General features: G+C 41.4%; 1 protein-coding gene across 1 annotated transcript in view; it reads right to left on the bottom strand.

The window, feature by feature from the left end:
- LOC128657985 (gastrula zinc finger protein XlCGF26.1-like) overlaps positions 1 to 25,070 on the bottom strand; it is a 99,642-nt gene that overhangs the window by 8,428 nt on the left and 66,144 nt on the right. The window contains exon 9 of the mRNA XM_053712424.1: positions 9,945 to 10,046. Coding sequence (XP_053568399.1) covers positions 9,945 to 10,046 — 102 coding nt within the window. The remainder of the gene's footprint in view (positions 1 to 9,944; positions 10,047 to 25,070) is intronic.

Here is a 25,070-nt window from a genome sequence, read left to right on the forward strand (position 1 = left end):
ATTGAATTATAACAATCAGATCAGCAGTAGCGTCCCCTTTTTTTTTTTATAGAAAGCAAACATCCGAGCAGCTCCAAACAGTCACATATACAAGGACCCATTTACTTCAGATAGAGTCCGAGATGACTGAGAGCCACAGCTAATGATCTTAGTTTTTAGACTACACCGGAACGGCTCTGACAATGCGCTACAGCCAGCAAAAACACAGGACCTGTAATAAAAGCTTCTGCATAATCCATTATAGTAGCTCGGGTATCTAGCAAGGCTAACACTCCAGGTCCAAGAGCTATGAGATCCTTATGCCTCTCCAGACCTGGTAAAACGTGGGGCACCTTAACTAGCCACTCAGCGAGCGCTTCCAGCGTATAGTCCAAGTTACGGCAATCTTTCACTGGAACAGAGTATAACAAGTTTAGAGCCTTTGCTGTTACTACACAATTACTCTCAATGGTAAGCTTGCCTGTCCCCAGATCTTGCGTGCTCTCAATCATTGTTGCAGCTGGGGAGAAGACAGTAACTTGTCTAACAGCGACTCCATCTTCTGTAGCTACACTGAAATCCGTAGGTCTTTCTGTATCCGCAGCCGATTCTCCATTCCCACACCATGATTCAGCATGAGCGTCCTCTTGCTCAGAGGCATGAAGAGAAGATGTCTTGTTAATAAGAGCTTCATGTAAAACTTGTGTAAGTCTATGAAAGTGGTTATGGAGGAGCTGCATCAACTCTGTTTCCCACATGGCTACTGTCTCCCACATGATGATAATGCCGGATAGCTCATTAAGTCAGAACCATCTCTACGAACTCCCACACTTCTAATAAGCTGAACCAGGCACAGTTGGGTGTTATTTTCAGTTTCCAAACACACATTTAAGTATGAATATCCATATTTATAGCAATTTATAGCCAGGAGCTTGACACAGGCACGTCTTGTTCCTTGTATAGCTGGCTCCACCCCCGGATACAATTTTTTAAACCTTGAAGAAGGGATAAAAGAAGTACCAGGAAGGCCTATTCCATTACTTAGAAATCATATCAGAAATAGCATCAGGAACTGGAAAAACCTCTGGAGCAACCACAGGAGGTTTATAAACAGAGTTTAAACGTTTACTAGTTTTAACATCAATAGGACTAGTTTCCTCAATAAAAACATAATTTATGCTTACCTGATAAATTCCTTTCTCCTGTAGTGTGATCAGTCCACGGGTCATCATTACTTCTGGGATATTGCTCCTCCCCAACAGGAAGTGCAAGAGGATTCACCCAGCAGAGCTGCCATATAGCTCCTCCCCTCTACGTCACCTCCAGTCATTCGACCAAGAACCAACGAGAAAGGAGAAGCCAAAGGGTGTAGTGGTGACTGGAGTATAATTTAAAAAATATTTACCTGCCGTAAAAAACAGGGCGGGCCGTGGACTGATCACACTACAGGAGAAAGGAATTTATCAGGTAAGCATAAATTATGTTTTCTCCTGTTAAGTGTGATCAGTCCACGGGTCATCATTACTTCTGGGATACCAATACCAAAGCAAAAGTACACGGATGACGGGAGGGACAGGCAGGCTCTTTATACAGAAGGAACCACTGCCTGAAGAACCTTTCTCCCAAAAATAGCCTCCGAAGAAGCAAAAGTGTCAAATTTGTAAAATTTGGAAAAAGTATGAAGCGAAGACTGTTCAACAGAGGCCTCATTTTTAAAGGCCCAAGTGGAAGCCACAGCTCTAGTGGAATGAGCTGTAATTCTTTCAGGAGGCTGCTGTCCAGCAGTCTCATAAGCTAAACGTATTATGCTACGAAGCCAAAAAGAGAGAGAGGTAGCAGAAGCTTTTTGACCTCTCCTCTGACCAGAGTAAACGACAAACAGGGAAGACGTTTGTCGAAAATCTTTAGTTGCCTGTAAATATAATTTTAGGGCACGAACTACATCCAGATTGTGCAGAAGTCGTTCCTTCCTTGAAGAAGGATTTGGACACAAGGATGGAACAACAATCTCTTGATTGATATTCCTGTTAGTGACTACCTTAGGTAAGAACCCAGGTTTAGTACGCAGAACTACCTTATCCGAGTGAAAAATCAAATAAGGAGAATCACAATGTAAGGCTGATAACTCAGAGACTCTTCGAGCCGAGGAAATAGCCATTAAAAATAGAACTTTCCAAGATAACAACTTTATATCAATGGAATGAAGGGGTTCAAACGGAACGCCCTGTAAAACGTTAAGAACAAGGTTTAAACTCCATGGTGGAGCAACAGTTTTAAACACAGGCTTAATCCTGGCCAAAGCCTGACAAAAAGCCTGAACGTCTGGAACTTCTGACAGACGTTTGTGCAACAGAATGAACAGAGCTGAGATCTGTCCCTTTAAGGAACTAGCGGATAAACCCTTTTCTAAACCTTCTTGTAGAAAAGACAATATCCTAGGAATCCTAACCTTACTCCAAGAGTAACCTTTGGATTCGCACCAATATAGGTATTTACGCCATATTTTATGGTAAATCTTTCTGGTAACAGGCTTCCTAGCCTGTATTAAGGTATCAATAACTGACTCAGAAAAACCACGTTTTGATAAAATCAAGCGTTCAATTTCCAAGCAGTCAGCTTGAGAGAAGTTAGATTTTGATGTTTGAAAGGACCCTGTATCAGAAGGTCCTGTTTCAGAGGTAGAGACCAAGGTGGACAGGATGACATGTCCACCAGATCTGCATACCAAGTCCTGCGTGGCCATGCAGGCGCTATTAGAATCACTGATGCTCTCTCCTGTTTGGTTCTGGCAATCAATCGAGGAAGCATCGGGAAGGGTGGAAACACATAAGCCATCCTGAAGGTCCAAGGTGCTGTCAAGGCATCTATCAGGAACACTCCCGGATCCCTGGATCTGGACCCGTAACGAGGAAGCTTGGCGTTCTGTCGAGACGCCATGAGATCTATATCTGGTTTGCCCCAATGACGAAGTATTTGGGCAAAGACCTCCGGATGAAGTTCCCACTCCCCCGGATGAAAAGTCTGACGACTTAAAAAATCCGCCTCCCAGTTCTCCACTCCCGGGATGTGGATTGCTGACAGGTGGCAAGAGTGAGACTCTGCCCAGCGAATTATCTTTGATACTTCCATCATTGCTAGGGAGCTTCTTGTCCCTCCCTGATGGTTGATGTAGGCTACAGTCGTGATGTTGTCCGACTGAAACCTGATGAACCCCCGAGTTGTCAACTGGGGCCAAGCCAGAAGGGCATTGAGAACTGCTCTCAATTCCAGAATGTTTATTGGTAGGAGACTCTCCTCCTGATTCCATTGTCCCTGAGCCTTCAGAGAATTCCAGACGGCGCCCCAACCTAGTAGGCTGGCGTCTGTTGTTACAATTGTCCAGTCTGGCCTGCTGAATGGCATCCCCCTGGACAGATGTGGCCGAGAAAGCCACCATAGAAGAGAATTTCTGGTCTCTTGATCCAGATTCAGAGAAGGGGACAAGTCTGAGTAATCCCCATTCCACTGACTTAGCATGCACAATTGCAGCGGTCTGAGGTGTAGGCGTGCAAAGGGTACTATGTCCATTGCCGCTACCATTAAGCCGATTACCTCCATGCATTGAGCCACTGACGGGTGTTGAATGGAATGAAGGACACGGCATGCACTTTGAAGTTTTGTTAACCTGTCTTCTGTCAGGTAAATTTTCATTTCTACAGAATCTATAAGAGTCCCCAGGAAGGGAACTCTTGTGAGTGGAAAGAGAGAACTCTTCTTTTCGTTCACCTTCCATCCATGCGACCTTAGAAATGCCAGTACTAACTCTGTATGAGACTTGGCAGTTTGAAAGCTTGAAGCTTGTATCAGAATGTCGTCTAGGTACGGAGCTACCGAAATTCCTCGCGGTCTTAGTACCACCAGAAGAGCACCCAGAACCTTTGTGAAGATTCTTGGAGCCGTAGCCAATCCGAATAGAAGAGCTACAAACTGGTAATGTCTGTCTAGAAAGGCAAACCTTAGATACCGGTAATGATCTTTGTGGATCGGTATGTGAAGGTAAGCATCTTTTAAATCCACTGTGGTCATGTACTGACCCTTTTGGATCATGGGTAAAATTGTCCGAATAGTCTCCATTTTGAACGATGGAACTCTTAGGAATTTGTTTAGGATCTTTAAATCCAGGATTGGCCTGAAAGTTCCCTCTTTTTTGGGAACCACAAACAGATTTGAGTAAAACCCTTGTCCCTGTTCCGACCGTGGAACTGGATGGATTACTCCCATTAATAAAAGCTCTTGTACGCAGCGTAGAAACGCCTCTTTCTTTATTTGGTTTGTTGACAACCTTGACAGATGAAATCTCTCTCTTGGGGGAGAGTATTTGAAGTCCAGAAGGTATCCCTGAGATATTATCTCTAGCGCCCAGGGATCCTGGACATCTCTTGCCCAAGCCTGGGCGAAGAGAGAAAGTCTGCCCCCCACTAGATCCGTTCCTTGGATCGGGGGCCCTCAATTCATGCTGTTTTAGGGGCAGCAGCAGGTTTCCTGGCCTGCTTGCCCTTGTTCCAGGACTGGTTAGGTCTCCAGCCTTGTCTGTAGCGAGCAACAGATCCTTCTTGTTTTGGAGCAGAGGAAGTTGATGCTGCTCCTGCTTTGAAATTCCGAAAGGAACGAAAATTAGATTGTCTAGCCTTAGGTTTGGCTCTGTCTTGAGGCAGGGCATGGCCTTTACCTCCTGTAATGTCAGCGATAATTTCTTTCAATCCGGGCCCGAATAAGGTCTGCCCTTTGAAAGGTATATTAAATAATTTAGACTTAGAAGTAACGTCAGCTGACCAGGATTTTAGCCACAGTGCTCTGCGTGCCTGAATGGCGAATCCGGAATTCTTAGCCGTAAGCTTAGTTAAATGTACTACGGCATCTGAAATAAATGAGTTAGCTAACTTAAGAGCTTTAAGCTTGTGTGTAATCTCATCTAATGGAGCTGATTCAAGTGTCTCTTCCAGAGACTCAAACCAAAATGCTGCTGCAGCCGTGACAGGCGCAATGCATGCAAGGGGTTGCAATATAAAACCTTGTTGAACAAACATTTTCTTAAGGTAACCCTCTAACTTTTTATCCATTGGATCTGAAAAGGCACAGCTATCCTCCACCGGGATAGTGGTACGCTTAGCTAAAGTAGAAACTGCTCCCTCCACCTTAGGGACCGTTTGCCATAAGTCCCGTGTGGTGGTGTCTATTGGAAACATCTTTCTAAATATCGGAGGGGGTGAGAACGGCACACCGGGTCTATCCCACTCCTTAGTAACAATTTCAGTAAGTCTCTTAGGTATAGGAAAAACGTCAGTACTCGACGGTACCGCAAAATATTTATCCAACCTACACATTTTCTCTGGTATTGCAACTGTGTTACAATCATTCAGAGCCGCTAACACCTCCCCTAGTAATACACGGAGGTTTTCCAGCTTAAATTTAAAATTTGAAATATCTGAATCCAATCTGTTTGGATCAGAACCGTCAGCCGCAGAATGAAGCTCTCCGTCCTCATGTTCTGCAAGTTGTGACGCAGTATCTGACATGGCCCTAACATTATCAGCGCACTCTGTTCTCATCCCAGAGTGATCACGCTTACCTCTTAGTTCTGGTAATTTAGCCAAAACTTCAGTCATAACAGTAGCCATATCCTGTAATGTGATTTGTAATGGCCGCCCAGATGTACTCGGCGCCACAATATCACGCACCTCCCGAGCGGGAGATGCAGGTACTGACACGTGAGGCGAGTTAGTCGGCATAACTCTCCCCTCGTTGTTTGGTGAAATGTGTTCAATTTGTACAGATTGACTCTTATTTAAAGTAGCATCAATGCAGTTAGTACATAAATTTCTATTGGGCTCCACTTTGGCATTAGCACATATAGCACAGATGTCTTCCTCTGAATCAGACATGTTTAACACACTAGCAAATAAACTAGCAACTTGGAAATACTTTTCAAGTAATTTATTATAATAAGAAAACGTACTGTGCCTATAAGAAGCACAGAAAGAGTTATGACAGTTGAAAGTTAATAAACTGAAAGGTTATAGCATCAAATCTTTGTAAAAAAAAAAAAACACAATTTTAGCAAAGGCTTGTTCCCATTAGCAAAGGATAACTAACCCTGATAGCAGAAAAAAAAGTTACAGAAATAAACGTTTTTTATCACAGTCAACTACAATCTCACAGCTCTGCTGTGAGTGATTACCTCCCTTAAAACAAGTTTTGAAGACCCCTGAGTTCTGTAGAGATGAACCGGATCATGCAGGAAGTACAGTGAGCTTCTGACTGAATTTTTTGATGCGTAGCAAAAGCGCCAAAAACGGCCCCTCCCCCTCACACACAACAGTGAGAGAGATCAGTAAACTGTCATAAATTCAATAAAACAACTGCCAAGTGGAAAAAAATAGTGCCCAAAATATTTTATTCACCCAGTACCTCAGAAATGAAACGATTTTACATGCCAGCAAAAAACGTTTAACATAAATTAAGTGTTATTAAAAAGCCTGTTGCTAGTCCCTGCAAATTAGGCTAAAGTCTTATGCACACAGCATAATTCTAGTGAAGTGCCATTCCCCAGAATACTGAAGTGTAAAATATACATACATGACAGCCTGATACCAGTTGCTGCTACTGCATTTAAGGCTGAGTTTACATTATATCGGTATGGCAGAATTTTCTCATCAATTACATTGTCAGAAAATAATAAGCTGCTACATACCCCTTTGCAGATTAATCTGCCCACTGTCCCCTGATCTGAAGTTTACCTCTCCTCAGATGGCCGAGAAACAGCAATATGATCTTAACTACGCCGGCTAAAATCATAGTAAAAACTCAGGTAGATTCTTCTTCAAATTCTACCAGAGAAGGAATAACACACTCCGGTGCTATTATAAAATAACAAACTTTTGATTGAAGGTATAAAACTAAGTATAATCACCATAGTCCTCTCACACATCCTATCTAGTCGTTGGGTGCAAGAGAATGACTGGAGGTGACGTAGAGGGGAGGAGCTATATGGCAGCTCTGCTGGGTGAATCCTCTTGCACTTCCTGTTGGGGAGGAGCAATATCCCAGAAGTAATGATGACCCGTGGACTGATCACACTTAACAGGAGAAATCAACACCTCTTTTAACAAGGAACGAATATACTCCATTTTAAATAAATGAGTAGATTTGTCAGTGTCAATATCTGAGGTAGGATCTTCTGTTCAGTATGTTGTCGGTCATTTGAAAATTCATCAACTTTATGAGAAGCTTTAAAAGACCTTTTACGTTTATTAGAAGGCGGGATAGCAGACAAAGCCTTCTGAATCACATCAGCAATAAAATCTTTTATATTCACAGGGATTTCATGTACATCAGATGTTGAAGGAACAACGGGCATTGTACTATTACTGATGGATACATTCTCTGCATGTCAAAGCTTATCATGACAACTATTACATACCACAGCTGGAGATATAATCTCCACAAATTTACAACAGATACACTTAGCTTTGGTAGAACTGTTATCAGGCAGCAGGGTTCCAACAGTGGTTTCTGAGACAGGATCAGATTGAGACATCTTGCAAATGTAAGAGAAAAAAACAACAAATAAAGCAAAATGATCAACTTCCTTATATGGCAGTTTCATGAATGGGAAAAAATGCAAACAGCATAGCCCTCTGACATAGAAAAATGCAAGAGGAATATAGGAATGGGGTTTAAAATAATGAAATTATTTGGTGCCAAGTATGACGCACAACGCAAACTGAAATTTTTTTGGCGCTAACAACATCCGGAAATGACACACTTGCGTCATCGCAGACGCACCTTGTACAAGGAACTCGGCATCAATTAAGACGCCAGAAATTACGAACTTGCGTCACTGAACATCCCTTCGCGCCAAAAAATTCTCGCGCCAAGAATGACGCAATAAACATCAGCATTTTGCGCCTCGCGAGCCTAATTTTGCCCGTGAAAATTTAGTGAGAAAGCAGTCAATTTGAAAAAAAGACTAAACCCCAGGTAAGAAAAATATTTTCCTAAATATGTTTTTTCCAAAATATGAAACTGAATAATCTGCAAAAGGAAATATACATAAACCTGACTCATGGGAAATATAAGTACAATACATATATTTAGAACTTTACATTAATACATAAAGTGCCAAACCATAGCCGAGAGTGTCTTAAGTAATGAAAACATACTTACCGAAAGACACCCATCACATATAGCAGATAGCCAAACCAGTATTGAAACAGTTATCAGTAGAGGTAATGGAATATGAGAGTAAATCGTCAATCTGAATAAGGGAGGTAGGAGACGAATCTCTACGACCGATAACAGAGAACCTATGAAATAGATCTCCCGCGAGGAAAACCATTGCATTCAATAGGTGATACTCCCTTCACATTCCTCAGACATTCACTGTACTCTGAGAGAAATCTGGCTTCAAAATGCTGAGAAGCGCATATCAACGTAGAAATCTTAGCACAAACTTACTTCACCACCTTCATAGGAGGCCAAGTTTGTAAAACTGAATTGTGGATGTGGTGAGGGGTGTATTTATAGGCATTTTGAGGTTTGGGAAACTTTGCCCCTCCTGGTAGGATTGCATATCCCATACATCCCTAGCTCATGGACTCTTGCCAATTACATGAAAGAAAGTGTTGGTTTTCTCAAATCCACCAAGTTTCTAACAGGTGTGTAAAGATTACCTGGAAAGGATTTCAGATATAGAAATGTAATAGCAGGTTTTAGCACACCCTTACATACACCTCTGCTAGAAGAAGCCTGGGTTAGTTTTGGTCTGCTAGAGAGAAGGGCTGATTGTGAACGTACCCCAGGGAATTCAAAAGCCAAAGTCAAATAACAAGCCAAATGTCACACAAGGAGACAGTCCAAGCCAGCAGACGTACACAGGGTTCAGGCAAGTATCGTTCTAATCCGTGATCAAACTATGGAAGAGAACCTAGAGACTCCAGGTAACAAGCCAAGGGGTCAAGCTAAGAAACAATTCACAAGGCAATATATTGCATAGGTCAGGCAGTAAGACAAAACCACAGTAAAGAGCTAGGAGAAAAGAAGCCTGAATGAAGCAGAAGAAAGGAAAATAGTAATGAGAAATGGATAACCAGAAAGACCATTAAGGATCTCGGAGCTAGGGAAACTAATGACTTGTCACTAGAATAACCAAGCACTTTCTAAAGTGTCTCATGGTTTTTTATAGGCCTTGGTAGGTTGTCTCTGTAACGTAATTGTGTCATTACTTATTGAAGGCTACATTCTGGCGAATGCTAACCCACCACTGTAGTGTGGTCTTACGCACATAGTTCTGCGCAACCCCGAAGCCAACCCTATACTTGCATACCTCAGTATAGCCCGAAGATAACCCAGACTTTATTATGTAATGCTAAGGGAAGGAGAATATGCCACCAGTCAGAGTTAGAATACTTATTAAGTGTTGGGACTAATGCATGCTGTCAAGGACGGCTTCGCTGAAGATATAATTGTAAAGGGTTAGTTTCTATAAAGCAATTGGCTGTGTGTAAACCCTGTTAGAGGGTTACTTTAACAATTATATATTACACACAACCTTGTGGAGCCCATTTAAACGAATAATTGAAAAATAATACATCTACATATTATTCTCAGGCTAATCTTTGCTTGAATACATTATAAATTTACTGTTTAATATACCTTTAAATATCAAAATCAGAACTAATTAGTAGTTATGTACTTTTATGTGAACCTAAATCAGCACTCACAGTTTATGGTCTAGAAACAGCCCCTGGACATGCTACAGCTGTTTGGGTTTAGCATTCTGAGGATTCCATAAAGCTCATCTGACAAACCAGCAGCAAGAGAGAACTTTCTCAAACAGGATTAGCACTTATTTATCACACACTTATCTGGGCTTTGCTCATGTCACTTTGGTACTAAATGCCATACATTACACATCACACACTCACTTGTCTCCATATCCTTGTGGTGTTCCATGTCAGTATCCTCATAGTTTTCCTGCTCCTTAATTAAAAGGGGTTTCACCGCACACAGATCTTCTGTTTGTTCAACTTTTGTTATTGCAGGGTTAATTTTAATCAAAAGTAAAAACAGATAATACATTTCAATAGTTAAAGAAAGAATCACTACACACAGCAGCATTGCATAATCAATAAATGCACAACAAAGAGTCAATGCAAACGTACTTAGTTTAAATTTCAAATGAGCAGTCATTTTTTAAAAAAAATTTTCTTCTACAAATTCAAAGTTACATTTTTCTTCCTAATGCATCACGTGACAGCAATCAGCCAATCAGAAAACTCAAATTATGCTTACCTGATCATTTTCTTTTCTTCTGACAAGAAGAGCCCAAAGCTGCATTCATTACTTTTGAGAATTCAGAACCTGGCCACCAGGAGGCGGCAAAGACACCCCAGCCAAAGGCTTAAATACCTCCCCCACTTCCCTTAATCCCCAGTCATTCTGCCAAGGGAACAAGGAACAGTAGGAGAAATACCAGGGTAAAAAGGGTGCCAGAAGAACAAAACCCAAATACCGCCGCCTCACATAAAGCACGGGCGGGGAGCTGTGGACTCTTCCCGTCAGAAGAAAAAAAAACGATCAGGTAAGCATAATTTGAGTTTTTCTCCTTAAACGGGAAGAGTCCACAGCTGCAGTCATTACTTTTAAGAAAACAATACCCAAGCTATAGAGGACACTGAATGCAAACAAAAGGGCGGGTACAGAAGGCAGCCCCTTCAACAGGCACCACAGACTGAAAAAAAACAACACCCTACAAAAAAACTGTAACGCTGAGAACGAGGGGTTAAAAACCTGAAAGGACCCAGTAACTGCACATTAGTTAAATAACCTACAGCCAAACTAAAGACCACTCAGATCCCTAGAACCACTGAGCACAAAAAAAACCCAAGGAGCCAAGTCCAGCTGACTTTCTGAACACACAGAACTAACCCTCGTCCTGAAGTAGGAACCTCCACCTACCCCGAGGGGGAAAATGGAGGAACCATAAGATGTCTCAAGGACCACCAACAAAGGAAGAAACCTTAAAACAACTAAGGAGAACTTAAGGTTGCTAAAGACAACCGCCCAAGGAAGAACTCCCTAGAAGGGCAAGGACCAGGGAACAACACTACAACTAAAAGTGCGATCACACAAAAAAAACAGGTTTAACCTCAGATCCCTGACACAACACCATAAGACTTATGGAGCCTCAAGGAAGCCACAAGCTCCCAACTGTGCCCTAGCCTAGCAGACACAGTAGTTGAACTAGGCAAACAAAGGTATTAGAAAAAATGGAGAGAAGCGAACAGAGACAAGAGCACTCACAAAGGGAATGGCATATGTGGCTGGGCAGTGTAGGTGTATGATATTAAAACTTAACATTTATTATTCAAAAAAGGAGATAAAAACTACTGTTTAAGTAGTGAATAATACTTAGATTAATAGATATACAAGTAATGGGTGGCTTTCTATCCACATAACCCCAAACAAGGTGTAGCAATAAAGCTCAAAAGCAAGTAAGAGGGATTTTGGGCAGAGACACACCATAAAATGGTTCACGGATTGCACAGTTACTATCTGAAAAAGAGGATTGACCTCAAACGAATTAAGCTATCTAGTGCAATACTGGACCAGTGTGAGTCTGTCCAAAGAATCTTGGTATACAAAATTAGTATGGGGAAATGAAAGTGGCAAGGTCTGCACAAACGAAAGTGTGCTATATAATACACAATTAAATAAGTGAGAGGGTATGCTCACAAATAAACTTCTTGCAAGAAAAAACATCAATTAGGCTGCAAATAAGGTAAATCTCATAGGAGTTAGTGCATGCCTAATAAAGTGTGACCAGCCAAATTACTGAGTGGATAGAAAGCCGGTAGAGCGCCTGATGCGCATTTCGTCTGGCTTGGCTTTCTCAAAGGCTAACCCTTTGAGAAAGCCAAGCCAGGCGAAATGCGCATCAGGCGCTCTACCGGCTTTCTATCCACTCCGTAATTTGGCTGGTCACACTTTATTAGGCATGCACTAACTCCTATGAGATTTACCTTATTTGCAGCCTAATTGATGTTTTTCCTTGCAAGAAGTTTATTTGTCAGCATACCCTCTCACTTATTTAATTGTGTATTATATAGCACACTTTCGTTTGTGCAGACCTTGCCACTTTCATTTCCCCATACTAATTTTGTATACCAAGATTCTTTGGACAGACTCACACCGGTCCAGTATTGCACTAGATAGCTTAATTCGTTTGAGGTCAATCCTCTTTTTCAGATAGTAACTGTGCAATCCGTGAACCATTTTATGGTGTGTCTCTGCCCAAAATCCCTCTTACTTGCTTTTGAGCTTTATTGCTACACCTTGTTTGGGGTTATGTGGATAGAAAGCCACCCATTACTTGTATATCTTTTAATCTAAGTATTATTCACTACTTAAACAGTAGATTTTATCTCCTTTTTTGAATAATAAATATTAAGTTTTAATATCATACACCTACACTGCCCAGCCACATATGCCATTCCCATTGTGAGTGCTCTTGTCTCTGTTCGCTTCTCTCCATTTTTCTACATTTATTTGAACAGTGAGCACCCTCCCCAGGTTTTATTGGTTACATTATATCATTATATATAGAAGTATTATCTTTCCCAATTTGGGAGAATATATCTTTATTGCCTAATCTGTGATAACCTAGTGCCTGACGGGGAATATTTAGTTACAACATATATGAACACTATCCCCCATTCTGATTCTACTAAACATAGGTATTAACCCACATAAACCGAATAAAATTCGGAACCTGCAGATAAAGATGAATGGCGGAAAAACTAGACGACACTTTAAGAAAAATCTCCAACACCCGCAGCATGAGTGACCAGAGGAGGAATGAACACCGAGACCCCCCCACCAAGGCAAGAACGAGGTGAAAGAGCTGCCACAGCAGGATGAACTTCAACCCTCAGCCACTAGGCAGGGAGACAACCCTCAGGCCACTTAGACCTGCAGTGAATGGAGGCATATGGTCAAGACTCAACAGAGCAGCCAGATCCCTGACACCCTTTCCGAGGTAACGGAACAATTCCAAAACAATTGTCAACATCCGGATACAAGAATACAAATTTTCCGGACCATCCTCAGAAGAAAAAAAGAGGGGGGGGGGCCCCAAGGAAAAACAGCACTGACCCTTATTTAAATGATCTTGACAGGACAGAAGACTGCATGCTCTGGTTCTAGAACCCCTACACAGCTCCCTTCCTAAAAAGGACCACTCCCAACCAAGAAAGATAGGACACTGAACTACAGAGTCCCAGTACCCAATCCCAGCCCTATGACCTCTTGCATGCAAAGAACCAGTACATCGGCACCACGTGGGTGACATGAACCGTAAGGGACCACCTTTAGTGCCCGACCAGGACCCGTCTGGCACGAGAACACGCCGAAATTGTCCAAGGAAAATAGAGGCCCCCGAAGAGATTGATAACATATACTATAGTACTGCGCAACTTCCGAGGAAAAGCCCACGCGACCACAAAATCGCAAGTATCAGTTCCAGACAAGAAACGTTCCCAACAAACGGAAACTATAACAAACATGAGCTTCATAAAACAAATTAAACACATAAAATGAAGGCAGCACCCACGGGTGAACACCCTAGGATAATGGGTATGCCAACGGGACCAGCCGATTAGAGGCCCCAATCTCATAAACTCAGAAATGGAACAGATACTTAAAAGAAAAGAAAGACGGAGACGTGAAGGAGACACAGAAGACTAAGGATCCCTCGGCCCAGTAGGACCGGAATCCTCCAGCACCGCCAAAACATGCCTTTGTAGGACACGAAGGCATGCCAGTCTATAACGGTAGGCAAAATGATTCCCTGCCGGATCGATGGATGAAGCCTCAGAGGCCATCGCTTCCCCAGAAGGTCGAACTGACTCAGGCGATCTCACGCTCGACGGATCCTGGTTAACAGAACAAGGACAGTATCTTAGAAATACTTTTCTTGGGAGAGATAAATGTGCCAGTGCCATAGATATGGCCATGCAGAACCGTGCCATAACCTCTGGAGGAAACAAGTCGCCTTCCGGAGGAGTAACGGCCCTAGGGACACCTGATTGCATAGCAAAAGAAAGTTCTGGGGCATGCGCCTTACTATACATGGAATCCTCAGGGGCGGATTGCTCAACACACTCTACGTTCCTTGAATCGGGGGAAGAGAGCACTCTAGCACGGCAATCGGAACATAACTGATGGTCATGGATAACCCGGGCCATTTCATACTCCTCACAAGACGAATACTCCGAGTCGGAGATGTCCGTCTCTAAAAAATCAGAATCCTCCATAACTCGGAGACTGCAAATATGGACAAAAGCTAAATGGCACCTGTGACGACCAGGGTTATCCAACCCTGCGCCAGTCACTTGTTTGGCACAGAAAGAGTTATCAGACCCCTTCTACTGTCACTAATATGTCACAATCTAGCCACACCAGGCAAGCTTGTCATTTAGTTCAGTGGGTGCAAGGGTTAACAATAGTCTGTAGTAGACGTAAAAGAAATGCCCAAAACTCCCCTTTAATGCCACCCACACTAAACTAACAATAATATCTAGCTGCCACCACTTAAGATTATATGATATGGGAAATCTTAAGGAAACCGCAGATTTACACATTAACTCTCAGAATACAATTTAGCAGAAAATAACCTAAAATATACAGTTCTAATACTCCAGTCTCTTTCAGTAATGTGGTTCAAATATTAGACAACGGCCAAAGCTTAATAAATTAATTATTTATTATGCCAAAAATTATTATGCACAATGCATTAATAAAAAAATGTTACAAATAAAATTACACACAAGCAAAGTTTTTTCTAAAATAAAAAGGAAAAAAAAACAGATTTTATACTTTACTAGTCTAATATCTGCGCCAGAGAGATGGCATGAAGCAATGGGTCCTTACTCCGTTTTGTCACAGCCTCCCTTGTAAGAATGACAACTTTACAAGTTAAAACACAAAACTTTATACAATTTTCAGGAGATCAGGTTGCTTACCCAACCCTTTTTGCAGGGGCCGGGAAGCCTCCTATCTTTTACAAGTCAATAAACTCTAAGTCTTTGCCTGAAATTATAGAACACATGATTTCTGCTAGATACATCCATTTTCATATAGACACAAAGGCCATCTCTTATTTACATTGTGAGAATCAGTTTGATACCAAATATGACATGGTTGCCATATTTCCCTTCATCTAATGTCATAACATGTTTTAAACACATATGTACATTATACCCATGTACCTTTATTGACCTTATCAGTTTCTGTAAAGAGGCACTGTTTTGTATCATGCCCACTACTGACAGTTTGAGCCATAAAGGTCTCTTCTGTGTATACTAACCAGTATGTATAAGGGTCCTGGCACTTCAAAGGGAACCCAAACATAAACACAGGACACATTTCCTCTTGAAAACTAAATGTTTTTTTAACACAAAACTACAGAAAGCTAACCCCTTAGCATCTCAATCATGGGGTATTTGAGACAGCACATTACACTCCCAATGGCTGAGACACTTACCACCTCCTGTGAACCAGACAACCAACGAACAGATTCTCTCCATCGTTAATCGCTCAGAGTACAGAAATGGAAGTACAACGTGACCACACCCGGTCACGCAGTGCACCGTGTAAGCTTAGCAGAAAAGGCGCGCCAGTCCAAAAGGACCGCGCAGTCTGATAAGGCTGTTATGTTCCGAATAGCCCTGAGCCCAAGTATCACTACACATAAGCAGATAGAATCACATAACAAACATGATTAAAGTCCTCACTGATTCCATAAAATAAAAGGATTCCCACTGGGACTCTGACCTCTCGTTAACATTACATTCCCAATGAAATAAAATGAAACAATCTTACCGGAATCTACGCCGTGGAACAGGAACACTGCCCTTCAAGTGTGATAGTAGCCTCTCTTCTGACATGGACGCTTATTGCCAAGGAGTGGTTAACATGAATCGGGATGGTTTCACAGAGACAACACTCCCTGCATCTCCGGACTCTAAATTTCATCCATGCTCTCACTGAGAGGCTGACAGGATTACTTAAAACTCCAGTCCCATTTCGAAGAGTACTAGTACAACTTCTGACACTTTTCTGCCAACCTCCTGTGACGAAAGGCAAAGAATGACTGGGGGATGAGGGAAGTGGGGGAGGTATTTAAGCCTTTGGCTGGGGTGTCTTTGCCTCCTCCTGGTGGCCAGGTTCTGAATTCCCAAAAGTGATGAATGCAGCTGTGGACTCTTCCCGTTTAAGAAGAAAAATGCATATACATATATACTGTAAATATTGCACATACTAACCACATGCTGAGTAGGAACTGAGTAGTGCCTCAAATATTGTAAATATAAAAAGATTGTGTGCTCAATCTTAATCATGAAAGTTTAATTTCGACTTGACTGTACTTTTAACATGGCAAACCTTTCTACATTATATCCACACAAAGTTCCTGCAGGCAAAAGCGCTCACACGTTCCAGATTCCAGTGCTCTACCGGAACACCGCTACACGTCACATTCCACGATACAATGGAGAGTGGGTAAAAAATGTAAGTCATGCCAATGCAGCGGATAGCATCTCCGTTTCAGACGCACAAACTTACAAAATAGCCCAATTCTGTGCACTGAAGCATCCACTTCAAACCAAAAGGGATAAAAGTCCAAAGTTTAATTCATCCAATTCAAACCACAATTGAAATTCCAAACAGCACACAAAGGGGTAGATTTATCATAGTGCGAGTGGACATGATACGATGTAGCGTATCATGTCCACTGCACATCAATAAATGCAGACAGCATACGCTGTCAGCATTTATCATTGCACTAGCAGTTCTTGTGAACTACTGGTGCAATTCCGCCTCCTGCAGATTCGTGGTCAATCGGCCAGTAGCAGGGGGTCTTTAGACCGCTGCTTCATAATTTCTGTTTCCGGCGAGCATAAAGGATCGCACGAAAACAGGGGAATCAAGCTCCATACTGAGCCTGATAAATCGGCCCCATAGTGTAATTTAAGCATAGTAGACAGGGAATTACGTGCAGACGCGTTTAGTGCTCATGCACACTTGTTTACTGCATACCGGATACGGATAGCCTGTCATTGCTACAATATATTGGGCACATTTAAAGGTGTATATACATTATATGTTTACTTAGTATTTGTTCAACAACATTTAACGCTTACAAGAATATTACAATTTATATTTGTGAATAGATTTCATATTGTATCTTACAGAAAGTGAAATCTTGGTTTTATTAATCTATATTCAATCTAAATTTAATTTTCAATTTATTATGTTTTCATATTAGTATTTATGTGTGGCACTATTATAACCAATTAATTACATCACGCTTTATTTAGGTCATTCAAAAGATTATATAGGTTTCTGATATATTAAGATCACAAAATGCTAAATTTGTTCATATAATTATTTTTGGCAGGTTAGGAATTGAATGTTATGACTAATACATGCTTATAAACAAACATCATATGAAAGATCTAAATCCCTCATCTTATTGAGTCCTTGTGGATAACCAGTTTTTAAGGTAAATATCCAAAATACCTCCCTTTTATTTAGTTTATTTTCTCGATCTCATCCGCTTTTCCATTCGGGAACATGATCTATACCCTGTATTGCAAGTATAGAAGTATCTGGATTATGATGTTCTTTAAAATGTCTTGCAACCGGCATATCAGAAGCAGGGTCTTTGCTGGATCTCAAGTATTCCAAAAATCTGTCTTTTACAGATCTTTTTGTTTTATCAATGTACTGTTTTAAATAGAAAGCACTAACAGCAGCTACCAGTCATAAAGAGGGTGCTAATGGCAACTAAGATAATCAGACCACATTTTATGAGTAATAAATGCAGAAATCCAGGTAATTAGAAAGGGCTCACAACGGTAACGGTAGGTGATGTATTATATATATATATATATATATATATAAAAATATATTAATACATATATGTTTATTAGTTACCATTGTATGTAGGCTCTGCTACCGCTTCTCTTGCCCTTTAACGTTTCGCTCATATTCTCTGTCTTTCCCCCTTTCTTCCCTTATATTCAGCCAGTACCTTGTTTCTATGTTAATACTTAATTTCTGTCAATTAATGAAATAATGAATTTCAACAAGCAGCCTCCTGATTTACTAAGTCCCTGACAACACCAGTGAGGAAACAGAAAGTAAAAAGTTAGCAGATTCTATGTTTTCCTTGGATGCTGTTTCCATATCCATACAAAGGTTCAGATATTCTGTTTAATGTGCTGTTACCATTGAGAGTCAATTTGGATAACTTTTTTGATCACTGCTTGGACTAATCTTCATTAAGCCTGGACATTGACTGTTCAGACATACTTGAGCATACTCGCTCAAGTCATAGGATACAATTTCAAAAATTAGTGTTACTTTAATTCATCAAATTGGTAATATATCCCTAACCTTCTGAGATTTGTAGCTTTTAATGCTATAACGATAAGCGCCGTTCCTCCGCCCGCCATAGTCCTCAATTGATTGACAGATGACGATTGACATTGACAATTAGTGGATTGCAGATTCGTCATCTGTCAATCAATTGAGCAATTTGGTGGGTGGAGGAACTACGCTTATTGTTATAGCATTAAAAAGGTAAAAATCTAAGAAGATCTGGATATATTACCATTTTGATGAATGAAAGTATCACTAATTTTTAAAATTCTATCCTATACACTTGAGCGAGTACGCTCAAGTTTACATTCACTTTAAAGGGACAGAAAACCCAACATTTTTCTTATTGTTCATGGTCCAAACAGAGCATGTGATTTTAAACACCTTTCCAATTTTCTGCTTTTATCCAATTTGCTTCATTCTCTTGGTATACTTTTTTCAGGGAGCAGCTATGCACTACTGGGAGCTATCTGAAGACATCTGTAGAACCAATAAAAAACAAAATGTATGCTTAACTGATAAATTTCTTTCTTTCTGGATATGGAGAGTCCACAACGTCGTTCCAAATACTGGTGGGAATAAGGCAAAGAGCACCGCAGCAAAGCTATTAAGTGTCACACCCATACCCATAATCCACAGTCATTCGACCAAAGGGAAATGGAAAAAGGAATAACACAAAGGTGTAGAGGTGCCTACGGTTCAGTCAAAAATAACTGTCTTAATTAAGGGTGGGGTCGAGGACTCTCCATATCCGGAAATAAATAAATTTATCAGGTAAGCATAAATTTTGTTTTCTTTCCTAAGATATGGAGAGTCCACAATGTCATTCCAAATACTAGTGGGAACCAATACCCAAGCTAGAGGACACGGAATTAATTGGGGAGTGAGAACAAGACAGGCAGGCCTAAACAGAAGGCACCACCGTTTGAAGAACCTTTGGAAAAAGTATGCAGAGAGAACCAAGTTGCAGCCTTGCAAATCTGTTCCACAGAAGCTTAATTTTCGAAAGCACACGAAGAAGAGACAGCCCTAGTGGAATGAGCTGTAATTCTCTCAGGAGGCTGCTGACCAGCAGTCTCATAAGCAAAACGAATTATACTTCTCAACCAGAGGGAAAGAGAAATAGCAGTAGTCTTCTGACCCTTACGCTTTCCAGAGAAACAAACAAACGGCAGAAGACTGGCGAAAATCCATAGTCGTCTGAAGGTAGAATTTTAGAACAGGCACCACATGCAAGTTGTGCAGCAGACGTTCTTTATGAGAAGAAGGATTAGGACAGAGAGAAGGAACAACAATTTGCTGATTAATGTTTCTATCCGAAACCACTTTCGGGAAAAGAAACCCCAATTTAGTAAGAAGAAGTGCCTTATCTGCATGAAAGATAAGGTAAAGCGAATCCCACTGCAAAGCCGAGAGTTCAGAAACTTTCCGAGCAGAAGAGATAGCAATAAGAAACAAAACCTTCCAAGATAACTACTTAATATCTATAGAATGCATAGGCTTAAACAGAACCTGCTGTAAAACTTTAAGAACAAGGTTAAGGCTCCAAGGAGGAGCAACAGGTTTAAACACATGCCTGATTCTGACCAGGACCTGTCAAAAAGATTGAACATGGGGGCGTGTCATAGCAGCCGCCATGTCCAGATGCAAACCTCAAAAGCTCTAGCCTTTCTAAAGTCAGTATATAACTTATTCGTTCTGCAACTACAAAGTCAGCATCATAATTTGGGGTACTAGATTCACAAGACTCAGCTGAACCTACTGATATCCCTTTTATGAAGTTTGGTACTAAAGAACAGTGTTTGAGACGTTTGGACAGAAACAGCGGCGGCCTTATACTATCTGTGTATCCCCCCCCCCCGGTCTGCTGGGTTAAGCAGAGCTATTTTACTACTATGACTAGGGGGTACAACTACTTTGTAATATGGAGGAGACATCACATAGTGAACTACAGGCTCTCTTGACTGCATTAGAGTGGAAGATTGACAGCAATTTTACGCATCTATTATCAGTCCTGAAAGCCCGCCCTCAAAGGCAAATGTGTACGGAAGGGCAAATGGCGACTACAGTGGTTTGTGACTTACAATCTAGCCGCTCTAGACATCCTCTCAGTTTGACTGAGATTACTTCACTCGCTTCAGCTCCACGGGAGTTATTGTGCAGGCAGCCGCAGAAAGCACAATTTCGTCATAGCAAAGGTGGAGGCCCAGGCGACACACTCATCTTTACCACTCCCGGGATTGAGAGCACAACTAATAGGAATCATACTCCGGTGCGGGTAATTACGGCTGAACACCCGTTACACTACATTGAGACACCCAATGTTCTAGCGCCGACTGGGAGGCATAACATTTCCTATGATGCCCTCATTATCAGGGCCGGACACGGACCTGGACTCTACTGCCTACCTACAGCCTCCATACCTGATAGCTTTGATTCGGATTGAGCAACATATTCGACAGCACCCAAACACAATACCCTTCATTCTGAACCCTTATGGTAATAGCAGCAAGATTGGTAGCACCCGAAAGGGATTGGATAATCTTACCCCGATATGGACGCTTTCAGCCTTTTGCAGCACCATACAGGAGATTGTTTACTCTCTATCCCTATACCTAACTATGAAGATGAGTTGATAGGCCCGCGCACCCTACCTAAACTAGGGCCCTATAACTTGGGGCTTATCTCGCATTGTTGCATTGTTTTGGACAGTTTACTCTATTCCAGCACAAATATGTGGTTTGTAACGACTTTCTATAAAGCCCTCCATTTACCAATGATAACTGTTTAGTTTGATGTTTAAATGAGGGCCCAACTACTATTTTAGCTCATCCTGCTTAATTCAGGGTTTTCTTTTTTTTTCTTTGTTTCAGTTCTGTTTTCATAAAGTGTCAAATGATATATGTTAATATTACACGAACACTGTGTACCTTTAGAGTTAATATTGCTTTGAGCCCCCCTACTTAAGAGTTACACTTGGGGACTGTCGGTGTATGTATAAGCTGGGTAAGCACACTTCAATTAAGTATAAGAATATACCCTTTAGTTAACTGTACATACATCTCCTTAAGTATAAGTCGTACAATGAGGTCTGCCGTAATATAGCTAATATCAGGCTGTTTTTAATCTTGCATACAAGATATGTATACTAAATCTTAAAGAATCACTGTTTATGGGAGAGTTGGAGCTCCTGGGTGGAGACATTTGCATGTACCTCTTAGTTAAACTCCCCTACTTTATATACATTTGGAGATGACAACAAAGATATATTCAGAGTAGTTTCTCCAGTATTGTCAGGGTTTTTTCCCTGTTGTGTTTGCCATGTGCTGCTGGCAGCCATTTTACTCACCTCTCTTCCTGACTATGGTGCATTGTGGGGGATGCTGCTCAATTCCTGCACTTCCTTTCATGGTCAGACTGGTGTGCATCATCCATGTGTGACAGGATGCAGTCTCAGAATTGTGATGTCATCACTTATTATTTAAAGGGCCTCTGTTCAGTATGCTTTGCCTTTGCGTTGTCTCAGACCTGTTTGTGATAGTTCCTGTGTATTACCTGGCTGCCTGACGTCCTTCCTGGTTCCTGATCTCTGGCTTGTTCCTGACTCTGCTGTTTTCCTTGTTCCTGATTCCGGCTCGTCTGACTATTCGCTTTGGCTCCTGACTCGGCTCGTCTGACTACCAGCTCTGGTTTTGATTCCTGGCTTGTTATTTGACTTGTGGAATTTTTATTATTTTTTGCTATTAATAAAGGTGTGATTATTTTTGCACTTCTCGTCTCAGTCTGATTCCTGGCACCCTGACAAGTATAAGCTACCACAGCAAACGCACTGCTCTATGTTTAAGGTACAAGCTATCCCAGGCGCTCCAAGTACCTGCATCTCCCCAACTGTTCATGCTTAAATGACAAATCTATAGTCTGACCCACTTAGGTAGCTCTGATATCTCATCTAACCTAGGTTTTGGAGATTATATATACTGGGCCATTACTCACCTCTCTTCCTCTACATAAACAGGTTTATGCGTTTAACAAATATGTGCAATACAATACCATTCCCTTTTTTAAATACTAGAGAAACTGGTGTTAAAAATACAATGCTCTTAGTCTTATGGGAAGTTTGGAAATATTTTTTTAGTTACTCATGTTTGTGGAATAGTAGACTTCAGATATGAGATTGGGTGCTAACTGTATCAGTCACATACTAATATGCAAAGATCTATGTAAATAAACTGGCCTTACTGTATAAGCCCAATAGATGTCAATATACATTGAAACATTTGACTACATACTTGAAACCCTACACATATGGCCATTACTTTATATTATATTACCTAAGTCGGTATGCACATGCGGCTCAGCCAAGGCTTATCACAGAATACTTTCTTCTCCTTTGCACACAATTATATTCTGCTCACTATTAGTTGTGACACTTAGAGGTTTAATTAGAAGAGAAAAACTATTGGTCATATAAAGGTAACAAAAGACCTCTAGCAACATTACACCAATTTGTATATGCATATAGTAAAAGAGCTATATTGCCCGGCCATAAAGCATTATTTGCCCTACTTATGTCATATGGGTATAAACCTTGCAGGTCCACCTTACTCTAGAATTTTAGTTTTACTCTGCCTTATTTAATAGTCCTGGTTGTCCTAGATTTTCAGACATGTATACAGTCCTTGTAACCATAAGCCTTTCCATGTGAAGTCCCTCCTTCCAACTATATTATGCCCTTATCTCTACTAGTGTAGAAGGGTGCCTTAAAGACCCCAACTTTCATTTGTCATTCTTAATCCAATTGCTAATTCCCCTTTCCCCCCCTATATGAACACGCATATAACTTATACTCTAAGCGGTGCTTACCCGCTGATTGTTATATGCTATCCAAAGGCCCACAAGAGGCCGCAGATCTGACTACCTTATGTTTTTTCATATTTCTGTAGATAAAAAGCTCTTGAGTGGCCTTCCAACTAGTCAGCCAGTTATGCTAGTATATCCAGAAAATAGAGGTTTGAGAAGCCTTCTTGATCTCATGCAATGTTGTATTTCATTTTTTACTTTTCTTATTTCTTTATATTGTATGAAGTTTACTGACGCATAACTTATGTGTTAATACTGTTGCAAGGCTATCACAGTTTGTTGTATTTTATCACTTAACCTCAAAAAAATATTTTCAAAAAAAAAAAAAAAAGATTGAACATCTGGCACATCTGCCAGACGCTTATGTAAAAGAATAGATAAAGCAGAAATCTGACCTTTCTCCAAACCTTCCTGGAGAAAGGACAAAATCCTAGGAATACTGACCCTACTCCAAGAGTAGCCTTTAGATTCACACCAATAAAGGTATTTACGCCATACCTTATGGTAAATTTTATGAGTAACAGGCTTGCGAGCCTGTAGCATGATCTCAATGACCGACTCAGAAAACCCACGCTGAGCCAGAACTAAGCGTTCAATCTCCAAGCAGTCAGCTTCAGAGAAACGAGATTTGGATGGAGGAATGGACCCTGATTTAGAAGGTCCTACCTCAGAGGCAGCCTCCAAGGTGGCAGAGATGACATCTTCACTAGGTCTGCATACCAGATCCTGCGAGGCCTTGAAGGAGCTATTAGAATTACTGATGCTCTTTCCTGTTTGATATGAGCGATGACTTGTGGAAGGAGCGCAAACGGAGGAAATAGGTATGCTAGACCGAAAACCCAAGGAACTGCCAGATCATCTATCAGAACAGCCCGAGGATCTCTTGACCTTGAACCGTACCTTAGAAGCTTGGCGTTCTACTGAGATGCCATCAGATCCAACTCTGGCATCTTTCATTTGAGGGTTAACCTGGAGAACACTTCCGGGTGGAGAGCCCATTCCCCAGGATGAAATGTCTGTCTGCTCAGGAAACCCGCCTCCCAGTTGCCCACTCCTGAAATGTGGATGGCAGATAGACAACAATATTGAGTTTCTGCCCACTGAATAATCCGTGTCACCTCCTTCATGGCTAAGGAACTCAGAGTTCCTCCTTGGTGGTTGATGTTAGCCACTGAAGTGATGTTGTCCGATTGGAACCTGATAAATCGGGCTAAGGACAATTGAGGCCAAGCCATCAGAGCATTGAAAATTGCTCTCAACTCCAAAATGTTTATGGGGAGAGCAGACTCTTCCCGCGTCCAAAGTCCCTGTGCCTTTAATGAGCCCCAGACTGCTCCCCAGCCAAGCAGGCTGGTGTCCGTGGTCACGATCACCCAAGAAGGTCTCCAGAAGCATGTGCCCTGAGACAGATGCTCATAAAAAAGCCACCATGGAAGAGAGTATATTGTCGACTGGTCTAGATCTATCCTCTGAGACAGATCTGAAAGGTCTCCATTCCATTGTCTGAGCATGCATAGTTGCAGAGTTCTCAAATGGAATCGAGCAAAGGGAATGATGTCCATGGAAGCTACCATCAGACCAATTACCTGCATACATTGAGCCACTGATGGCCGAACAGTAGACTGTAGAGAGAGGAAAGAATTATGGATTTCCTGACCTCCGTCAGAAAGTTTTCATAGATAGGGAATCTATGATGGTCCCTAAGAAAACCAACCTTCTCCAGATTCACGTTCCATCCTTGGGAACGT

Source organism: Bombina bombina, chromosome 4 (assembly GCF_027579735.1).
Source record: "Bombina bombina isolate aBomBom1 chromosome 4, aBomBom1.pri, whole genome shotgun sequence".
Classification (NCBI taxonomy): Eukaryota; Metazoa; Chordata; class Amphibia; order Anura; family Bombinatoridae; genus Bombina; species Bombina bombina.